Consider the following 23,567-nt stretch of genomic DNA (forward strand, 5'->3'; position numbering starts at 1 on the left):
GATAATTTAATTTCATCACTTTCTATTTGTTCTCTACCTGGTTTAAATAACATTGCTTTAAATGAAAATAAAAAAGAAAAAGAGATAGGAAAACACGTATCCCAATATTTATATTCCGTATCTTAAATGGAAAGAATAGGTACAAATGAATAAAGACAAAGTGAGACCACCAGTGAAAATTTTGCACCTCTCATAAACCTTTTCACTGCATAAGAGTGAGATTTGTTTTCGTTCTATAATGTAACATAAATTATACCAATAATTCATTTTACTCTTTCTATAACAAACAACATTATACCTATTATTTTATTTTTATTGATAGTTTTAATTTACTGAGTACAAAATAACTCTCAAAATTCTCTCATTTTTTTTTATTCTTGTTATAAGTATTTTAGTATTACAAAATTATCTTACTTCTTTTACTCTTAAATTCTTACTTATTATTTTTCTTTTTATTATACGGTTCTATTCAGGAAAAAGTATGATCATTTCTGAATTTAAATCATTAATAGACACGACACGAATAAATCAGAAAATAACGTGAAATAACACAGAGATAGAAGACGTCACAATCTAATAGATTGATAAGTTAAGTGAAGATTCGCCAAAAATGTTAATATTTGATAAGAACCGAAGGCCTAAGCCAAGAACAAAGAGAATCGTCTCTTTAATGAAATCAAATTCAATATATGACTAAAAATATCTACATTGTTTTTGGTACATCTATATATAGACACATCAATTTAAGAAAACTTATGCCCAAAACATAAAAACATAAACTAATTTATGAAAGAAAGTCCAAAGCTCAAAAACATACAACATACTAATTTCTAAGAGGAAGCCCAAAATCTAAAAACATAAATTAATTTTCCTAAAAACTATCCTTTAAATGGTAAATGTTCATCATCAAATTCTTTTTGTAAGAAATCTTGGAATAGTCCTCTATCATTCTCTCTTAACTACACAAAAGTTAAACTTGATCTTGATTTTTTTGTTTGTGTATAATTTTCAGTTTGAGAAATCAAACTCAAATTTATTTTGCTTCACAAATGATATTTGGTAAATTTTTATTTTATTTTATTAAACTCCTGAATTATAAATCACTTTCAAGACTTTTTTTAAAAAAAATCATAAAACTTTTTTCTTGATTTTCAATTTCAAAACTTGATTTTTTTAACTCCAATTCAAAAACGCCCTTCATTTGTTTACCCAAAGAATGTGCATGTAAATCACTTTATTTTCCTCTTTTTTTCTCTTTAGAAATCGTCCCTTTTCTCCTTTTGACCTATTTAAACAAACATGCAATGGTTAAAGTGTTTACCCATCAAATGAATATGGGTGTGAGCCTGAATAATTATATATTATATATATATATATATATATATATATATATATATATATATATATATATATATATATATATATATATATATATATATATATCCACAAACTTTAACAAGAATTAATATTATATTTGATACCTCCTCACTCATACTCTCCCCTCCCCCACACATATTATCTTCTTATATATCATAAAAATAATTTGAATTTTATTCAGATATGTTTTAACTAACATGTTGTACTTATATTATTTTTCATTTAAAATCAATCTTAGTATTTTAGTAATATGTTTTATTAGACTGCAAAAAGAAGAATGCATTTAAATATATTTTGTGCTAGAAAGAGAGCACACATCCCAGAAAAACTAGTAGTGAATAATAATAATGAAAGGGTATGAGATTTAAATTAATTGGCAACGATCCCAAAGTTGTGCTACTTACCTTATTGGTGCCGACAACTTGCATATCATAGAACATATCTTGTTCAAAGATTCTAAAACCGTGATCATAATAATAATCATCATCATCCATATCCACTCACAAAAAAAGTGTTCTTTGTCGTTTAGTTCCATCTGTGGAGTCACTACTTTAATCACTTTTCCATCTCCACTCTCTTCTCTCTCTATATATACATCTCAAACCATTACTATTATACTTGTATCATTTAATATAAAATCTTCTCCTAAGAGAAATATAAAGTATACTTTAATTTTAAATGAAGTGGAACAAATTATATAAAGAAAAAAACATCTCTCACACGACATAATCATCGTCGTATAATTGAATCTTGGTCGATCACACAAATGATCGATAATAGAAACTAATTTCAACGGAAGAAATATCTGAACACGTTGAGTTTGAAGATGTTTCGAACAGTGTGGATTAAGAGTGATCAAAACTCAAATAAATTGCAACATGTGGGATTAGGAGTGCGAAGAACTAAAAATCAATGAATAATTCGTTAGCGGTTTGATAGTAGATGAAATAAAATATTTTAAAATAATTTATTTTTTTAAATAATGACTCTGATAATATATTAAAAGTCTAATTTAATTTTATAAAATTAATTTGTAAGATGAGATTTGTACCTTATTATATATTATGAATTTGTTTAATGTAGGATGTCCAATACTGTTAAAAAATAAATTGGCATCTCACTTTTGGTAAAATCTCAAAGATTTATTAAAATTTAATGAAAATAAAAAAGTAATACATATTTTATTGTATGAGTAGTTTCATTAATAAAGTTGTGAATACTGTTTTCTAGAACTATTTTTTGTAAATTAAGAAAACAAGGAATAGGAACACATTCAAAAAAAGTATTTAAAAAATTTATAAAATTCAGTGGTACTTTCATGTTACTGTTGAATCCATTTCATTATTTGGCATTTTAAATTTGGGTATCGATTCAAAGTGTGGAAAGAGGGTCTGACAAGAGTTTATAAGAATAGGAAGTAGGGACCTATATTTTGACAAAAAAGTTGTTTCCTTTTATATATTCATAAATTTCCTTTTTTAGGTATGGCATGTCACAATAATTGATGCCTCATAATGTCACACAGTATATATGTGCTAGAAGATCGTTGAGAGTTATCACTCAAATATTGCCATTGCCAAGATAATTAATTTATATCCTAATTTAATTTCTATAACCAATTTCAAGAACAAGATTTTGTGATATATTTTAATTGTTATCAATATATTAAATATTTTTCATAATTTTAGAAACAAGTGTTTGATCTCATTAATGGCGATGGCTCTTAATGACGCTATTATGCTAGATAAGCTTGCATGCATGAACTTGTTTCTTCATAACTACTTCATAATAAAAGCAATTTAAACTTTGAAACCACTTCTCACTCTCTTTCTCGCATTTATTAATATCTTTCTTTTACTCTTCTTTTGTCCAATTTCGGTTTCTTAATACTATATTAAAATGGCACCCTTAATTTTTCTAGAAAAGTAAGGAAATTAAATATGGCAAGCAATCGATCAAAATAAAATCATTTAGTGGTACAAAAATAGCAAGTGTAATGAAATGTCTCATCATAACTTGTCTTTTGAGAGAAAGATAAAAAGAGAAATAAAGTATAGAGAAAATATATGAAATTATATTATAATATATCTAACTTGCCATTATAGAAAATGAATCTTTAAAATTGTTTCATGAGGAGATATTGCTTCGATTATTTTTCTATATTTTTTCCTCTTCCGCTTATTTTTACATATTTTATAAGATTTAATATTTCCTAAATTTTGATAAATAATGTAAATGAAAAATTATTTTTTGACAATTATTTTTGATAAATTTGACAAAGTTTCCATAAATAAAATAAAACATTTTTTTTAACCAAAATGAAATAATAAATTAGTACCTTTTTAGCTAAAAAGGTAGTTTGTCAAAAGTTTGTAATTTTTTTTTGTCAAGTATCATTTTACGTGAGTAAATAGTTTTAAATAGTTTCTAGTAGCATTTAACTTCATAACAACTCAAGACGTTTTAAATAGTTTCTTACCATTTTTCCATGTCTTCAACAAAAAATCATCCTTTGTTTATTAACGGGTTAAATATGTTTTTGGTCTCTTATCTTTCGATGAATTTTGGAATTAGTTTATTTCGAAACTCTGTATCAATTTAGTCATTTATCTTTCGATATACATGAATTTAATCATTTTAATAAAATTTTGTTAAATTTATTTAAAATTTCAAGCGTGTTTCATAATAGTATTTAACTTAACATTAAATCAAAAATGTGTCAAAGAGTATAAACAACTTAAATACAATTCTGAAATGCATACGTAACATCAAATAAATCTAATAAAATTTGATTAAAAGGAATAAATCCACATATTTCGAGAGATAAAAGACTAAATTAGTCCAAAGTTTCGAAATAGACTCATTCCAAAATTCATTGAAAGTTAAGGGACCAAAATATTTAACCTTTTAATAAACTATGAGGGAAGAGTTTGGCAATGGTGCAAAGTTATTAAAGATGGTCTGAAACACAACAATAAGAAGGATTGAAGTGATAACCAAAACTAACGAATAAGTAAGGACTACATGTAATGTATTCAAATTACAGGAAGGAAAGTTGTTTAACATGTTAAATCAGTGTTAAGTTCATAACAAGACTTTATTTTGATTAAATTGAAGAAGAAAACATAAAACGAAGCAATAGAATGAAGATAACGCAGGCCATGCCTTCGAAGTAGCGAAGCAGAGAGAATGAGAGTGAAAGGTGTTTGGAATATGTTGAGAATAAAAATTTTCAGAAGGAGAAGCAAGTTGGTGCTCTCCCAATCCAGATTTCTGTGAAAGTCAGAAGACACTAAATAGGGCTCAACCTAAAGCCAAGTCGCCCATAATTCTTTTGTCCCCATACACACTCTCACCCCACCACCATCATCAATTCAACCTTCTTTTCTTTTCTTCTCTTTTCTTCTCTTTTCTTCTCTTCTCTTCTCTTCTCTTCTAACTCTTCCAACATGAAGATCCACTGTGATGTCTGTGACAAAATGGAAGCCACTGTTTTCTGTCCTGCAGATGAAGCTGCTCTTTGCCATGCCTGCGATCGCACCATTCACCACGCCAACAAGCTTGCAACCAAACACCCTCGTTTCTCTCTCATCTTCCCCACCTCCAAAGACTTTCCTCTCTGTGATATCTGCCAAGTACACTCACTCCTTAAACTTCTTGCATCTTCAAAAACCAAACTTCGTTTTTTTTTTCTTAAAAAGATGGCTTCTTTTAACAGGAGAAGCGTGCGTATCTCTTCTGCCAAGAGGACAGGGCCTTGTTCTGCAGGGAATGTGACCTTCCAATCCACAGAGCGAACGAACATACTCAGAAGCATAACAGGTTTCTTCTCACGGGGGTGAAGCTCTCCGCAAATTCTTTGGATTCTGCTTCCTCCTCCACCAATTGCACCGATACACTCACTGAAGGAAAAAACGCTCGATCTAGAATCAACACACCCAGATCAATTTCCAATGAAAATCTAAGCTCCTCTTGCAAGGCTGAAGACAACGTGGGAAGTGACACTGGCTCGGTTTCCACCAGCAGCATTTCTGAGTATTTGATCGAGACCATACCCGGTTACTGTTTCGAAGAACTTCTCGATGGTTCATTCCCACCTAATAATGGTTTCTGTAAGGTTTGCTTTACACCTTATAATATAATATACAACTTACAAAACTTGTTTTTGTTCTGAGGTTTCGCTTAACAACTTTGAACCGTGTTTTTTTTTGTTGCTGTTGTATTGTCGTTGTGGTCGCAGAAGCAGAACCATGGCTGCGCGTTTCAGGAGCAAGATCTAGTTCAAGTTAGGACGTGTTTGGTTGGTTGGAGTTTAGGAAATTCCAAATGGGGGGTGTTATGGTTGTGTTGTGCCGTTTCTTAAACTGGTTGTCGATTGAGAAAAAATCTAGACCAAGTACTTGTAAAAATCTGTTGGAAAATATCTTCTATGGTTTTGTTATCTGCATTTCTTTTTGGGTTCTGTGCTTGATTGCTTGCATTCTTTTTATAAACTTATTCTTCATTCTACACTCCCGAGTTCCAACCACTATTTCAGCCTCTTAAAACTGTTTTTTATTGTTCTTATTATTCTGATTTGACTGATTAGTATAATATTATTTTGGGGTCCATACTTCCATAAATATGAAGATGAATTCATTGAAATAGCGCAACTGAGAATATCATGCTCCACTTTCTCGAACTGGAAATCGAGCATTTTCTGATATGACTTGTAACTTTATGCGTATAAAAAAGGTGTTGCTAATGAATTATGAATCTTTAAAGCTATGGAGTATTTTGGTAACATGGCTATCAAATTGTCATAATTCGTAGTCAATGCTATTAAAAAACAAGAACAACCGACAGTTTTTGCCTAGTTGTAATGCGACGTTGATTGATCGTGATGGATAGCAAGATTTTTGAAGCTGTTAATTTCGTCACCTTGGGGATATTCAGAGAACGACTTCACGCAAGCTTCAAAAACATGGGGGGTTGGTACAAGCCTCATTTCTCTTTCAAATTTCATTAGAACTGGATTCGTATCATAATTTTTCGATATTTATTATGATCAAGATGCGTTGTTAAATTAAATTCAACCTTGCATTATACACCAAGGTTTAGTTGAACAGAGACTCAATCTTCTTAAATCTAATTGTTCTTCTGAGTTGTTGTGTTGGAAGAAACATGTTATTTGATGCTCACAAAGATAAAGGGAGAAGAGAATAAATCGAAGGATATTTATAAAATATTGACAGCAAAGGGTGTTCGTAAATGAGGATTGGGTAAGCAAATTTGTGATCAGTTTTTCTAATTAGGATTCGGTATATAATTTGTGATAGGTTCATTAAACTAGGATCACATGTAAAAGTTTATAAAGTGACTCTCTTTATATTAGTACTTTCAATAAATATAATATTAATAATAGATAAGTCTAATTCATACATAAGCAATAAATAAGCAATTGCCATAAATAATGAATTTATAAATCTTTTAACTCAACTTTCTATTTTTTACATGATTCACACTTAAATTTTCAAGTATTTATTATTCTTTTATTTTATTTTAAAATTATTCTCCTTTTAAGATTTACATTGTTTGAATATAAAGAAAAAGTGAAAAAAATAGAGAAAATTTTAAAACTTAAATGGAAAGAAAAAACGAAGAAGTAAAGTTGCATATAATAATTCAAATATAAACTCGGTCATCAAAGTAAAAAAAAAATAGTGCTAGTATTTACCTCTTTTATTATTTGCTATTTCTTTTAATTAAATTTTCATTAGTTAATTTAGTGTAATGATAATTAAAGTGTTATTTTTCTGTTTATTGCTAGAGAAAAAAAATCAATTTAATTTTTACAAGACGTTTATGTTTTTTGTTTAATTATCGTTGTTGGCCTATATTTTAGACTTTGATTTGTTTTTGGTTTAATATTTTTTTCAATTAAGTTTTATTATATGTTAAATTAATGTTAATGTTGTTTGAAAAATAATAATATTGAAGTAAAATAAAAGGTTTAACTAGTATTTTGGTCCTATATTTTTTATATTAAGACAATTTGATCCATTTTTTGTCAATCTTGTATTTTATAGATCTTGGGAACGGATCAAAAGTCATAAATGAGTTTATGTGTTCATTTTCGATGAAAATATTATATTTGTGATTTTAAATCTAAAGAAATCAATCATGGATATGAAAGAGATAATTTAGGTGAGATTGTATCAACAGAAAAAAAGGAGTTAGAGATGGAGAAGATAATTTAGACTCAAACTTTTTAAGATTGTTAACATTGATTTTACCAAACTAACCACAATATCTTTTTCTAACCAATTTTGGAACTCAATTGAGTCCAAAAAAAAATATAGCCCAATTAATGACTAAATTTTTTATGGACACATGGTCATTTTTTGAATGACTTAAAGAAAAGAAGTTACATCGAGTCGATTTAACACATAAAAGATTTAATCGAACAAAAATAAATATTAGCATAAAAAATAATAATCAAGCTTTTTTTTTTAACTGTATTTCAAAGTTTATTTTAGACCTAAATGTATGTTAACTTTCTTTTGTTTTCACTTTATTCTCCCTCTTCCTTGTATATTGTTTTCTCCAAACAAACAAAAGAAAATGTATATTTATTAGTAGTTTCTTTGGTTTATATTTTTCCCTCCCGATTAAGCGTACCATAAGTCATATCTTAAATATTTGATACTGAACGTTTTTTTTCTTAATAAATCATAAGATAAAGTTTACCAAACGTGTTTCTACCTTGCTTTATAAAGTTTCCTGGAGTTTATGATTATGTTCTTATATGATGAGAGTTTATTACTAATTAAACTACTTATTTAAACAAGCTCTTATGTTATTTACCCAACCTGAAGAGGGAGATGTTTTTCTTTAATCATAGTTGCCTCCGATACCCGGTGCATATGGTTCATTTTAATGTCAATTACCTCAACTAAAAGCAAGGTTTAAACAGACACCAGTATTGCTTTTCTGTTCATATTAAGATGACATGTTCAATATAATCGAAGAAGTCATTTTATTTTTATTTCTTAAAAATTAAAGATATTATTTCATCAAAATAAACTTATCTTAACAACTAAGCTCTGCACCATGTATAACGAAATTACTTTTCGACCAGAACAATTCCCATGTTGAAGACCGCAGATGCCAAACGTTAAACGTAACTACGATTTATATGCCTACAATTGAATCAAAACGGAAGTCAAGAACATCTCCTGAGTACTATTTTAATTAATAAAGCCCAACAAAACGAAGTTTTTTCAGTTAAATAGGCTGACCAAGTTATTATCAAAATATTAAAATGATAAACATAAACAGTGACTACGTTTAAATTAAATCCTCAATTTACCTAGCACCAAATCTCATTAAATAGTATTTGTTTGATTTATTTGACGTGAAAACGGTACCATTTATTCACTTTATCAAATTAAGCAATACAACTCTCTTTAGCTAAATTAGAACGTCACTTCAATGTTATTCTATTTCACTTTACAAATATTTTATTTTTAAAATTATTATACATTTTCCTCGGTGACATCTAGAAATTACCAAAAGTGGCAATTAGGGGATTAAAGTTAGTCTATTAGAGTTATCAAAATCAAATGACGGTTTCAATTTTTTTTTGTTCTTAAAAGTATTTGTTCACATATCGTGTTGTGAAAAGTACTCAAACGAAAGACACTTTCTAAAAAGAAGAAAAAACAAGAAAACTTTATCTACTAAGTGAGGCTACGATATATGACCAATCACTAGGGACTAGTTCACAAACACTGATCTTCTGTAATTAGTGCTAAACACCAGTAATGTAGCCATGCCCACGAGTCTCGAATTGGTTATTGCGAGCAACCGCCCTCTCTAAGTAGATCACCCCACGCCTAAAAACAACTCTATATAATTTGCCTAACCTCTTCGTATATCTACTTTTCCCTATGATCCTATACATATTACTAATGTAAAAATTAATTTTGGTGAAAAATTTCTCACGTATCTTTGTTAAATTCTTATCTGTAACTCGAGCACAAATTATTTTTTATACTTTCTCTTAGAAATATTTTTAGAGAAGTTCGTTAAAACATATCCAAAAGTTAAAATTATAAGATAGTTTTCTGAAAAGAGACTCGCGAAGATTCCGGTTAAACTCTAACAAAGCAACTATGTTCCAAGACTGGTACTGGGACCCCATTAAATATGGGTATCGTACTGATAGATAATGGGTATGAAACATCGATGGCAGTGCATCCGCAGAACGAACAAAAAAAAAAAAAAACTCAGTGCACTTACACTCAGTAAAGGACCACAGGATGGGCAACAAAATTCTGCTGGATTTATAAAACATAGGTATAGTGCATATGTACTTTAGCAGTGCAGTTTGCACTTCTTTCCTTTTTACATTCTTTCTCCACACCCCTTTGTCTCCCCTATTATACAGTTCCCATGGGGTAGTATAGAAGAAAGAAAATTTTGATATACCTTTTGAACGGCTTTACGTACAAGCAAACTAATAAAAGAATTACACCCATTATAGCATGGAGTATATTAACTCAATGGGATACCTGCAAAGATTAGAAAACCGAAAAGGGGAATAGTTAATATTTTACTCATTTTGATGCAGTTCACAATAATATTGTAAAAGATAAATGGTAGGACCTCTGTTATGTAAAAGCAAAAATCCTATCTGTAATATTTGTGCGGCATATTGGACACTCAGAACATGCAAGTGAACAAGATTTACACACTGCAAGATCAAACGAGAGGCTATAAGTATTCTGACAAAAATTGTATACACAAAATAAAATCACCAACAAAAGTTAGACTAACAGATTCAGACAAGATAGGAAAAGACTTACAACAAAAATGTCGGCATGGAAGTAGAATTGCTGCAGTTGGGGATTCAAAACATACTTTACAAACATGGGAATTGGCGTCGCCATTCCCATGGTACTTGAGTTCTTTTTCCTTCATTTCTTGCATGCGCGCCTGAAATCATAAATTCTACCAACCTTATTAACATAACTCATTTAAGTCTCAGAAATGAGTTGCATAACAAATTTTAGAAAATGAAAATCTCTCAAATGATGTCCACGTGCACTAAGAATACAACTAATATTGAGTTAGTGTTTTTATCATTATTTTTGTTCAATTATAATTTGTTTTCTTTTAGTCATGCATTACAAAAATAAAAGAGAACAAACAAGCTATGATCAGAAGTCATATTTGAATAATTTCTCAATCAAGAAATATAGTAAAATCTATTCAACAAGATCTTACTCATTTTCACGATGAAGGTCCAATGCATTGATTATTAAGAACTAAAATAAATGTGGTTGACTTTCTGTAAGTTACAGAAAGTAGTTCATTGCAGATCGCAATTTAAATACTGAGAAATTTCGTTTCTTTTTATAACTACAAGTTTGCAAGAGATATTCTTTCATTTGGCTTTCTCGAGACGATCATTATGATATATAAACAAAATAAGTTATTTAATTAAATATAAAATTACAGACAATTTTCTTTTGTCAGATTTGTATGTCTTCCTACATAAGATTAGGCCTACTTAATGGACTGTTTCGGTGTATTTTCAACGAAAGAATAGAAGTATAATAATGCTCAGTTAAGCTTGCTACTCTGAACTAATAGAAGGAGAAAGTTGTAACCCCTAATCAAATTTATGGTAATCACTCTATAGACTCGGAAGAGATAAATATTAATGAGAATGGTCTATATAAAGACAGCACATACAAGTTAGTTTGCAAAAATAGTGTTGAAATTTAAACCGATAAACTATAAATAGATACATAAAAATATTGGGTCCGTATTTTTTTTTATCAAAATCAAATCAAATTTGATTTAATATCCATTATTCATTGTCTTTATTCTTTATTTTCCTTATTCCCGACCAGACTCAATAATTTCAAAACTAACTGAAAATCAGTTCAAAATTTTCTGAGACGAAGAAAAATTTAAATAATTCCATAATAGGGTTACCTTGAGGCGAACAACCAATGGCTCTTCTTTGGGAATTTCATCATCTGTTTTTGGTGCATCAAAAAGCTGCTCCTTGGGAAATATATTACTTTCAATGTCATTAACTTTTGTACCATTTAAGTGTTGCGCACCATCATTTTCTTTATCCATGTTCGATTCTGGAACAGCATCCCCTTCTTTTTTCAACTTGGCAACAAGGATCCACATATTTGCTAGATCATTCTCCAAGGCCTCTTCTCTTTTCTTGGCCTCTTCAGCTTTTTTCCTGTACTGTTCCTCTACAAATTCCTTCTCGGCTAATGCAGCCTCCAGAGCTGCCTCTCTTTGTTTCCTAGCCTGTAGTTCCAACTTCAAATCATCAGCATCAAGATTCCATGACTCAAAATCATCCACAATAGCTCCTGAAATTTCATTAGCACGGCTCGAAATCCTCCCCTTTCTTCCAGATCTTGCATCACCGAACTTGCGGTTAATACCGTTAACTGTTTGCACAACAGCACCACGAGAGTTGACCAGATCTCGCGTAGCCATCAATTCTTTTTCCAACTTTGCATTCTGCAATGAAAGTTTTGTCACTTCCCCAGCCAAATTTTTCAGCTCCACAGCAGCAGCAGAGGCCAGTTCTTTGGCATAAGAAGCTTCTTCAGAGAGTTTCTGATTCTGAACACGCAACCCACTATTATCTTCTGACAAGTGAACTTGCTCTAGTTTTAGCTTTTCATTTTCAATTTCCTGAAAATAGGGAAGAGAAATGGCCATTTAGTATAGGATGAAACACTGAAGCCTTAAATTACTTTAAATATCAATCTTCACACGGAATTTCATTAATAAGATGGGAATACAAAATTATATAAAACGAAGGAAAAAACAACAAAAACAAAGTAAATAGAATATCGGTGGGACATAATTTTATCAAATAACACTCATACACATACAGTGGAAACAAGAGGAAGAGAGTGCTTCTACTCAATATATTTCAATCTAAAATTGATGCATTACTCTTGGTTCAAGATTAGCCTTTTATAGGCTTTACAAAACATTATAATATTAATTTTTTTAGACAATCCACTCAAGAAGGAATTGTCAATAAATATCCTTTCAACTTATGACTCTAATTGAATGGTGCTTACAATTTTGTGCAATTTTGTGCGGTGCCTACAATTAACTTTACTAGTGTAACTACCTTTATGCTTTCCAATAAAGTTACATAGCTTTCTATAAGGTAAGTTTTGGTCCAATCAATCATTTTCTATCCGGTCAAAGTTTTCAACTTTTGCAGCTTGATTTAATTACTGACAAAAAAGCATATAAAATATTCAACTATACTACTACAAAAGAAAAGCTACCTGGGATTGTATTTTCTTTTTCAACTCATCAGCGTGTTCTCCTGATGCACACTGTTCAGAAGACGTTAACAATGTACCACTAGGAGCTGTTGCAAGTTGCTGCTCTAGCTGCTTCACCTTTTCTTGCAGCTCTCGGTTTTCAGAACACTGTTAAGAAAAGAAAAAACTGAAGAGGAAGACTACCAACACAAACTTGTATTCTGATAAAGTTATATCATCCTTAATTTCAGGTAGGGAAAAAAAAAAGGTTTGGCATAAGGATCCAAGTAGCTTAGCTCAAAAGTGGAAAGAAAAGGCCAAAAAGTAAGAAAGCAGTAAGACTAATAAAAGCAAGTACCTTATCATTTAGCTGTTCCTGAAGGACACGGTTGTCTGCAGATTTTAGCTACAGATATTTTAAAAACACATTAATTTTTTGAAAGAGTGGCCATCGTTGATCACAGACTATGCTAAAACGTATAATGCAATTGCTAAATACTCGAGGGAGGGGGGACACAATATTGGAAATAAAATGACAGCTCAATAACACCCGAACAAAGCTAAAATACTACTCACCTCCAACTCAAAGGCCTTTTCATTACATTGAGTCATTAACCTTGTCACTGTCTGTAACAACAAAACCATGAAGAAAAAGCATATATGACCTTTTTCATAGCATTTACATAAATTTCCAGGCTTCAAATCTATATTTGTTAAATTTCAATACCAACAATATCTCTAACCTGCTGCATTTCAACTAGTGACGAATTAGACACTGGAGAATCTCCGGTCTCAATTTCAATTAATCTTTGCTCTAACACCTTCATTTGCTTCCTTTTTTCTTGGATCTCACGTTCCAAGTTCTCAATCTGTAATTGAGACAGCATTTTAAAGAACACAAGCATTTCAGTTAGGAATGAAGATAGTAACTTTTGTTATAATTTTATCAATCGATTAAAAATGGCATGTCAAGTACTAAGGATTACAGAAAAATGTGAGGGGAATCAAAACAATACCAGAGTGTTGTTTGGCATCAGTAAATGCATCAAACAAACTCGATTGATATTGTTAGAACGTGTATTTGGAGACATCATTATTGACGAATAAAAAATATTAGAGAGAAAGTTAATGCGACATTGTCTGAAAACAAAGCAAAATACCTGAATTTTGGAGCCTTCAGGGTCATTTACAGATTGCTCCATCAACCGCTTCAGAGTGCTAGTACTTAAAGCAACATCTCCAGCTAGCATTTTGACTTGTTCAACCAGAAGATCCTTCTGATCTGACGCTGTCATCCCACCCTACAATTCAATTAGCAGTCCCGAGTCACAATTTTAAAGCATACAGCAACAAACTACTTAAATAATGATTGCATAAATAAGAAAGAAAAAGGTAAAAGAAGTTTAGGACCATGGGACCCAATTGAACACATTCTGTCATGAATAAAGCTATGGAGATCATTGGCCTAAATTATTAATTTTTAATTTTGAAAAATTTGTTCTAGAATTAGAGAGGAAAATTCAAGTAGAAATTTGTTCTAGACACGTTTTACATCTTATTTTAGAATTCCAAAATAGCACCCAAAAGCAAGAATGTTAATAGAAATCCATCATAGACTATATACAAGACCAATTATAGTATATAAATGGAGACAATCCTCACCTTAAAACTTCTTAATATGAATATCAAAATTTGTCCTAAAAAGGATCGTTGAGCTATCATGCCATCTACTATTGGACCGCTTACCCATAAGTATCCAACCCCACGCATAAAATGTCCTAGTTAGATAAATGCCCTCCCAAGGATGCTCTAGTACACGCCTCAATCACTCTGGCCATTGACATCGGAAAAAAAAAAAAAAAAAAAAAAACTTGTCCTAGATATATACTTTTTTAAGTTTCTGATCCCATCCTAATACCGCATCATCTATCTGAAAAACTTATTTAAAAGCATAAATTGAAGTGTGAAAAAATAAAAAATAACACGTTGTTACAGACAAATTTTTAGTTTACCATTGTCAATTTTGTTCTACTGATCAGTTCACCAGCCTGTGTTGATTCAGTTATAGTACTGCTAGCTGGGGAGAACTCTTCATTCCATCTACTAGAAGATCTTTTATGTCTAACGTCATGAAACAGATCAGATGACACCACAGAAATATCTTTCTGACTCTCATTTTCAATCAACACACCATCAGGCGAGGCATCAACTTTCTGAAAAATAAAAGAAAAAAAAAAACACGTTGTAGGGTCTTTGCCACCTGGTCCATAAAGTCCATAATGAAAGTCTAATTTTAACATAAGGGCTTTCAGGAATGGTTTACATGAAAGCCCCTGTGCATGTCCAACAAGGAATGATTTATTAAATTAGTGACAGAAGAAACAATCACTTGAAATTAAAATTGAAAACGAAATTTTAAAGAAAAAAAAAATTGCTGTAATTAACTGAAGTATGCTCACATCATCCTCGCCAACAGAATGACTTCGTTGATGGTTGGGAACATCAGTTAGATATCCAGGAATTGCATTCTTTGACGAAACCAGAATGAGTTTGGTTAGCCTCTGGATCCTACTCATAAGAGCAGCTTTGGCTTCCTCCTCTTCCTCCAATCTTGATTGCATTTTCACTTGACCTTCTTCCAACTACGCATATAACAGTACAAAATAATTAAAAAAGCAAAGATGGTTACAAATCACATGTAGCGTGTGTAAAAAGTAAAAACTAACAGTAGAAATGAATATCAGGAAAGCTAAAAACCTTTTGCTTTAAGGTCAAAATTTCCTCATGATTGACACCAACTAGCATCCCCTTCTTTAGTTGATCGAGTTCTAGTTTCAGGACAGAAATTTCTCTCTGGTACTTCTTAATTAGAGATTTCTCATCAATAATCTGTTAACAAATAATTCCACAATGAATAAGAAAACTTTCATGCTTAAGGCATGCATAGATATCACAAGCTTGAGCCAACCTTATTGCGGGAAGCATATATTTCTACTCGTTTTGCCCTGCTGGCAAACTTCAAGGTATTATGAGTTTCCTCCATATTGCTGGACGCCGGAGTTACTGTGCATATAAGCTGAAATTTTCACATTACAAGAAATTTTAATGCGGTGACTATACACAGACAATCTAACAGTGCAGGGACAAAATGCAAGAAAGAAACCAGAATACCCATCCCTAACTAAAGAATCACATTCAAATAGAATAATAACTCTACGGAATACAAGAGACAGAAAATATACTTAAAGCATATAATAATTGAAAATGCTGTAGAACCCAAAACTCACTGAAACATGCCCATGTCCACTAAGAGAAGATTGCAAGAGGCGGGTCAGCTTTGAATCTCGATAAGGAACATGAGATGCCTTCCCCTCGCTCAATTTTCCGATAACCTTCACAATGAAATCACAAAATCAAGACAAAACCTAAGACCCCCCACCCACTCCCAAAAACAATACAAAAATAATATATAAGATTTCATCTATTCCTGCTAAAACAAAAAGTGAAGCCTTGGCACGGCCTAATAGATACTTGTTTTTTATCAAGATATAACAGAATTAGATATATTGCTAATAAAATAATTTCTAGCTGCTTCATTACCCAATAAAATTTTCAAAAAAGAATTCATTTCAACCAGTTATAACCATATCTTTTAACAAAGATATTGCAAGTCAGCTCACGTACAAACAAATTCTCACAGCTGCTCCCTTGTAATAAAAACATAGAGATTATAAACAGTGATCTGACGTACAAAAATAATGCATAACCAACTACTACATTGACAAACAAATTTTGTAACACCTACAGTTCCAAGTGTCAGAAGACTTTTGTTGATGTAAGATCCTTCCTTTCTTCTTAATCCAGTTGTTTCAGTTTTTGAGCTCTCAGATCCAGCCAAATCAATCAAGTTCTGAAGAAGAAAACGGGAAAAAAAAAAGTTAAAAAACAATGTCCGATCAGTAGTATAAACTGAAATATTTTGGGAAGCCATAAAAAAGTTTTACGTACTAGCTGAGAGAAGATGACTCCATCATAATCATCACCATGGGCACTGCTCTCTATCATCTGCAAATGTATTGGAAAACATTAACAAGAGAGCTCGGTTGTTTTTTTTAAAAATAAAAATAATAATAAAAAAAAAAAAAACTGGCCTAAAGAGATTCATGTCAGACAGAAAGCAAAAATACATTACCTATATAATCACTAAACATATTTTCAGCAATCATCAATCAGGTTTAAGATGTATGCAGAAAAGACAAGTACAGCAATCCGCACAAGTATATACATTTGGCAAGTTAGCATTTTTTGAAACTACAAAGCCTCAGGCCTGAGTCAGGTATTTTTTATACAATTGCAGCAACTACCATATCAAGCATGCTTACCAGTGTAAATATTGTGTGACTCCGGCTGCTAAAGAGATTAAAATTGTTCGATCCAACATGACGGTGCTCTGCCGTGTTAAAAAAAAAAATTGTCAACAAATGTTTCTGAACCAACCATTAGTCAAGATTCTGGTAATATATGACACATACAATTTTGAAAAGGAATGGGCAGAATCGTGCCACTATCATTCTCAAGATAATTACCTTCTCCAGCAGCAATAAAGGAAAGTGCATGTCCAGGAGATAAAACAACTTCTTCCTTTATACCCTCCACATAAGTTCCCTGGAAAACAAATCACAATAAAAAATAAAGTACGTTCCAATTAGACTAGAGAAAGAAAACATAACGTATCAAGTTCAAATTTAATTCCTAAATTTTCCTTGAATTACAAATGCTGTCATTTTATTTCTTTAATGGAAAGTATAATACATGATTCCAACTTAGAAGCTAATCCTTTAATATACAAACATAAAAACAACAAAAACATAGATATTCTTACATGAACATGGTCAAAATTACATTGTAATACATTGTAAGTGTAGCAAAAAAAAAAAAAAAAAAGTGGAAAAAATAATAATACTCAAATATCAGAATTCACCAGAGAACCAATTTAGTATCAACAACAGCACCAAAGTAGTTTTACTCTCAGATTAAAAGTTCATACATAATACATGCACTTCATTCCAAGATGACTAGAAATATCAGTATTGATGTATATGAAAGCCAAATGAAAACAGATCAAGAGACCTGTCATTTACAGATAGAATAAAAATAGTAGATCAAGTACTCTAAACAGAATTCAATTGAGAAGAAATAGTAACACAAGAAACCTGTGCATCTTCTCTAACTCGTAAATTTTGGCCAGTTGGATCAAGTAAATCATTTATCACCTGATACCAAAAAGAAACAACCAAAATATTTTCATTATACCAAACATTAACGCACAAACAATATAACAAGCAAGAAGGAGACAATCAATGACAGAGGCAGGATGGAAAATTTAAGGCAAGAAAAAAAGCGTAACTGTACAAGGGCTGAATTGTGTTCAGCACAAAAATGATGGTACAAGGGATGTTTTGTCATTTACCTCGTTGTATATTTCTAGATATGACACTCGGAGTAAGAATTCTCTTCCCGGGGTCTGCAGTAAAAATACAGTTAGGCACTCCAAGCAAGATGAGAGTAAAATAAAATTAAGATGGAATACTTTGGTAATCAATTCAAGTCAAGTTGAATTAGCAACTATTAACTATTATGAATCAGAACCTAGAGCTCAAGTAGTCTTGCAGGTAATCCTTTGAAAGTAACTACAAGGAGCACCTAGATGACTATGTAGAGAACAAAGCAAGAGACTGACACACATGATAGATACAGACACAAATAACAAAAGATATAGCCGCCACACATGATTTAAAAGCATAAACTATAATGAACAACGACGGCATGATGCGGAATGTGTGGTTTAAATAATCAACAACTACTGAGCTAGGAAAATAATCTTACATCTTGGATCATACTGAATACATCCTTTATAGCCAGGGGTATAATACCAGGTGAATTTTGGTCTCCCTGCACATTGTTATTGGAAACAAAATCATAGCTTAGAGACATAACTGGAGAGATCATGTCTATACAGAAAAGAATATATTACAAAATGCATTTCAAAGGCATTAAATACTTTGAAAACGAAGCAAGAAACATGACAACGTCAAATGTGGTAAGAACTACAAGTTAATCAAGCATTGGCAAGCCAAAGCAAGCTACAACCAAATTTTAAACTTCTACAGTGGACATGCTAATAGGATCGTTATACAAATGGCTGCAACTTACAATAAGTAAGCATAACATGTTACCATCTTTTATATGCCCGATATAAAATGCATATAAGGAGCAGTATCAGTCACCCAAGAAGATTTCTTATTGTTACTTTTGCATAAAGGACATAGTAGATCAGATCATGGTTACAAACTTTCACAGAGACCAAATCACTTGATAATGTCATACTTTCTATAATTCAACCAGTGGGAGAGAAATTGACGGTCTGAACGTAAGGCTATGTTAAATGGGTAGCAAGCATATGCTATCAAAACTACTTTTAGTGGATGGAAATAAAAAGCTTCAACGACTGCATTAATGTATGTGATTTTCATAACTAAATCACATTAGACTACAAAACTCCTATACTTAGCTTAGTTCTTTTAAAGTAATCTTGATATGTATGCGTGCACACATACCTTTTGAACTTGAACTGAACCATAGTTTCATGTATGCATTGTCAGCACTGCCTATATAAAGTTTTCCATTTTCCACCGAAAATGACCCTAACCCTAAAAGTTGTTTCATGTGTAATTGATCGTCCTACATCAGTCATAAAAGTGCTCATCGGTAGTTTACCAGATTCTGCTACACAAAAATACTAGTTAACTGTTTATCCTGTCCAGAAAATTAAGTCAACCATAAGTGGATCAAAACCCCCCTTTAAACACAACCCAGAAAATAATCTTCTAAGAAATTATTCATTAGTTGTACAACAGATATATATAAGCCACACTTCAAGAATTGAAACAAGCAGTACGGCACTTCTAAACAGTCCTTAGCCACCGGAATGTCTAAGAACAGCAGGAATAATATTACATTCTATATTTTTCACAAAAAAAAAAAGTATACCACGTGAATGTTTACACGTACTACATATCATATGGCATATGTGCTGCCGTGTTCAAAAATATAAACCAATACAGCATCACTATCTTGTTAACACGGACCTTGTCTGACAATAACCAACTCTAAGAAAAAGAAAACTGCAAAATATGGACGACACGCAAGTTGCAAATTTGGGACATGGTGATTGACGAAAGGCGATACACGAAACATGGATTTGAAGAAAAAAAGCGTAAAATGAAAACAAAAAGGAAAATCAAATCAGTAATTTAAAAAATGACACTTACATGCATAGTATGTGTCTTACCACTACTTGTCACTCCATAGGCAAACACAGTTCCTGCAATATGCAGAAAAAAAAAAATCATCTTCAAGCAACCAATTGATGAACAACAAAGAAGACGACTTCGAAATTTAACACTATACCAGAATACAATTAACCGGTTCCACCTAGTCATTCAAGGAGACACTAAACCAGTATACAACCATAACAGTTTTCCTCAATCCATTAAAATAACTTGATAGTACCAAAATTAGACTCTGCTCGTATCACATTGTCATTTTGTATCGAATCCAAAATTAACACTCCATACCGTTCACGCCCTCCATGGCAGCCTTCACCACAGGTTTTGCCGCTACTTCATACACTTCATCAGAATTTGTATGAGGTCCAAAAACTCTATCTGCCACAAATTAAAACAGAATTCTAAATTTAGCATCCGCAGTTTCTCCTCTGGCATCAAAATCAAAGTCAATTTTCCAGTAGAAGCCTCATTGACTGATAAAAAATCAATCAACACGAATAACCACAACACGCACGAGGAAGACATAAAGCAATACCAAATGCATAGGCAGTAGCTAGATTATACTCGTTTCTGACAATCTTCTCGCCATCCGCATACCACGCGATCTCGTCCCCTCTCTGATACTCCCTTTCACTGCAACCGAAAATTCAATCTCAGATAACACAAATGGAAAAACCGGACGATTCAATCGCGCAGCGAATGGATCTGAAACCACAACCTCAGATCTAAGCATTACCTCAACGGCCTAAACCGAATCGTGACCGAAATACTATCGCCGGACTTTGACGAATCCACCGGCTCCGCAATCAGGTCCTCCTCCCCGAACGCCACCGGAGAACGGCCGGCGTAACCTCGAGAGCCGTTGTACGTTGACTCGCTGCGACCACGATTCGGCGTCATGGATCGGCCACCGGAGTTGAAAAACGAGGACGTAGAGGAAGAGCCGGAGCGCGGCATTAACCTTCCGTTGGTGAAGGAAGAGGAGGAAGAAGTGGATGAATAAGGAGTGGAAGGTTTACGGTAAGAAAACGGCGAGCTACTCCTTCCGCGCGAGGAGGAAGCCATTGATTTCACTCTCACCGAGCTGGTGACACAGTAGAAACCAATGACGCAGCGAGGGGAAGAGAATGTGTCACAAGTCTCACATGGATATGCAGAGAAAAGGGATCAGAATTTGGTTCTCCTGGCTTTTCATTTTCTTTTCTCCGTTGCTTCCTTTAGATGGTTTGGGATATTATTGTATGAGACAAACAAAGAGAGGAAAACACGCAAGCACGCATGCAGCACGCGCACGGAGACACAGATTGTTTCGTCTTCTTTAGTACAGAGGAAGTAGCTCTAGCCGTGAGTGAAGATGAATGGGAGCAGAGAAAACGGAGAAGATGCTCATCGTTGTCACAGTTCAAATTTAATTTCCTTTTTTAATATTTTAGTTTTGAATGAGAAAAGTTTAAATTGAATTTTTTATTTTATTATGAAATTTAAATTTAATTTTTAATTTAAGTTTACCAGGACAATAATGAAGTGGGTGAAACGAAAGGGTTTAAATTGAATTAAAGTGTTTGGAAGGACCCGCGCCGCGCACGATAAAATAGAGTGCTGACGGAATGAATGACTTTCAAAAATAGGATGCGAAGTTGAGCGGGAATAACTGCGCCCGCCGATCACCAATAATTCTATTTCATTCCATCATCAATAATAAGACAACATTGTAATTTTATTTTATAATAATTATTATTATTTTAGACTTTTTATTCATCTCATAAAGAATGAACGAAACGAATCTCCTAAAACAAGACTTTTTATTTAAACTTTTAAGCATTTACTAAATCAACTATATGGAAAGTAAGCTTTAATTTAATCCAATGGTTCCTTCTACCGTGTTTGAATTTTATTTCTATAAATAAAAACCTAATATATGTAAAATAAAAATCTAGTTAGGAAATATTTAGTTAATAAGTGTGTTGTTAACACTAGTCAATGCATTTCTTGAAAAACATGAATAATACGATGTAATAAATGGGAGTTGTTAACATTAATCAATCCACAAAAGGTAAAGGTTCTGAATTTTCAAAGACAAGTATGTAATAAACGGCATTGTTAACATTAACAACTAATGAATGCATCACAAGAAAATAATTTGAATTTTGGATTCTACGTTTTGGGGGGCATTATGGTAATCTGACGTTTGAATTCAATTTGTTTACTTTGTGACTTTTTTTTTACATTGTGAAGCTTTTGGGATGAATTGCGTTGAAATTGGGAACACGTTCCGTTGGCTTTTGGGTGCTGACGTTACGTTTTGCTGTGTTGGCAGAACCACAAAATGCTCAAACGCAAAAGGAAGAGAGACTCTTGACCAGTAAAACAATATGAATAAAATAATTTAGTAATGAGTGGTTATTATTAGGGTTAGCGCTACAAAACAAATAAGGCATGATAAAAATAAGACAAAAAGTATAAGGATAATTAAGAATGACTAAAGAGAAGAAGAAATTAAGAATAATTGTCATATCAATTTAGACAATAACATAAAAAATTAAAATCTTATAAGAATTAAAATCTTTGATTAAGACTCTTATAAATTAATAAGTGATATAATTGAAAGTATTTAGTTCATAGTTATAATTTTGTTTAGAGTATAATTTTTTTATACTTGCTTTGGTTCATTAAATAGCGTGTTCATCGAAAATGAGTTTCATGCTCATTCTTGTAATCCAACCTTAACACATTTATGAAATTAAATGTTATAAGACTAGTTTAAATTGAATGTGATATATATATGAAATTGAAATATGATGTTTTGAATTTATATACAAAATTTTAAATTGGTTCCAACTTGTTGGAATTATGGAGGAGGTTACTGGGAAAATAAACATCAATGAGACCTGAGTCCAACCACACAAGGTATTGACACCGCTTTCAACCAAAAACCTTAAAACGATAGGTTTATGAGTCTTTATTGTTATATAATACTCTACTTTCTCATCTCTAATCAATGTGAGACTTAGAATCACACATGAATTTCTATCATAACCCAATCTAATGTTATGCATTTATCGAAAGATGGGTTGAAAGACAAAGATGAGATGGAGTAAATTAAAAACAAAGAAAAGAAAATAAAAGGGTAAAAAAAGGTGTGTGATGGGGATTGCAAGTACTGAGAAATTATTAGGTTTTGCTTCCAAATTAAAAGACTATCTATCCCAATCGAAACCTAAAAAAGTTTTTTGAGTGATGGTGATTTGTAAACTTGAAATTAAGAGAAAAGGAGTAAGATATAATTGTGGGGTCGTCTTAGAGGAAAACAAGCCTGAAAGATGTGTTAGTTCCAACTAACCAACAACAATGGAAGCATTAGAACCAAAACAAAAAAAGAAAAACATGTAAAAACAAATCCATCTATCAGGATTTGTTGCTATTGTGTTGTAAGATTAATGGGAATTGTTCCAAATTTGTGAGTAAAAATTTATACAGAATTTTGTAAAGGTTAAATATGTGGTTTTCTTATGCACTATTTTTTTAATTT

The 23,567-nt window shown here is 31.9% G+C and overlaps 2 protein-coding genes across 3 annotated transcripts; one reads left to right on the top strand and one right to left on the bottom strand.

Moving 5' to 3' along the window:
- The first annotated feature begins 4,509 nt into the window (after positions 1-4,509).
- Positions 4,510-5,824, top strand: BZS1 (B-box zinc finger family protein). Of its 2 annotated transcripts, none has more exons than XM_028049202.2 (3): positions 4,510-5,012; positions 5,096-5,494; positions 5,618-5,824. In XM_028049202.2, the coding sequence occupies exons 1-3, from the start codon at positions 4,827-4,829 to the stop codon at positions 5,738-5,740; spliced, it is 708 nt and encodes a 235-aa protein (XP_027905003.1). In that variant the 5' UTR covers positions 4,510-4,826; the 3' UTR covers positions 5,741-5,824. The 2 variants fall into 2 exon arrangements, with proteins under 2 accessions (XP_027905003.1, XP_027905004.1); XM_028049203.2 differs by having other exon boundaries at positions 4,514-5,012; positions 5,096-5,489.
- A 3,859-nt stretch (positions 5,825-9,683) lies between these two features.
- LOC114163276 (kinesin-like protein KIN-7D, mitochondrial) lies at positions 9,684-21,449 on the bottom strand. Its single transcript, XM_028047491.2, has 25 exons — positions 20,775-21,449; positions 20,574-20,671; positions 20,327-20,416; positions 20,021-20,073; positions 18,576-18,641; positions 18,160-18,213; positions 17,903-17,962; positions 17,276-17,354; positions 17,072-17,139; positions 16,698-16,754; positions 16,495-16,599; positions 15,977-16,081; positions 15,658-15,765; positions 15,447-15,578; positions 15,149-15,331; positions 14,702-14,902; positions 13,850-13,990; positions 13,433-13,558; positions 13,266-13,316; positions 13,048-13,095; positions 12,711-12,857; positions 11,365-12,096; positions 10,227-10,356; positions 10,027-10,114; positions 9,684-9,932 (listed from the first exon to the last, which is right to left on the bottom strand). The coding sequence occupies exons 1-24, from the start codon at positions 21,101-21,103 to the stop codon at positions 10,032-10,034; spliced, it is 3,246 nt and encodes a 1,081-aa protein (XP_027903292.1). The 5' UTR covers positions 21,104-21,449; the 3' UTR covers positions 9,684-9,932; positions 10,027-10,031.
- Positions 21,450-23,567: the final 2,118 nt, after the last annotated feature.

The sequence above is a fragment of the Vigna unguiculata genome, chromosome 9 (genome assembly GCF_037176805.1).
Source record: "Vigna unguiculata cultivar grain cowpea cultivar isolate G323 ecotype 2 chromosome 9, ASM3717680v1, whole genome shotgun sequence".
Taxonomy (NCBI): Eukaryota; Viridiplantae; Streptophyta; class Magnoliopsida; order Fabales; family Fabaceae; genus Vigna; species Vigna unguiculata.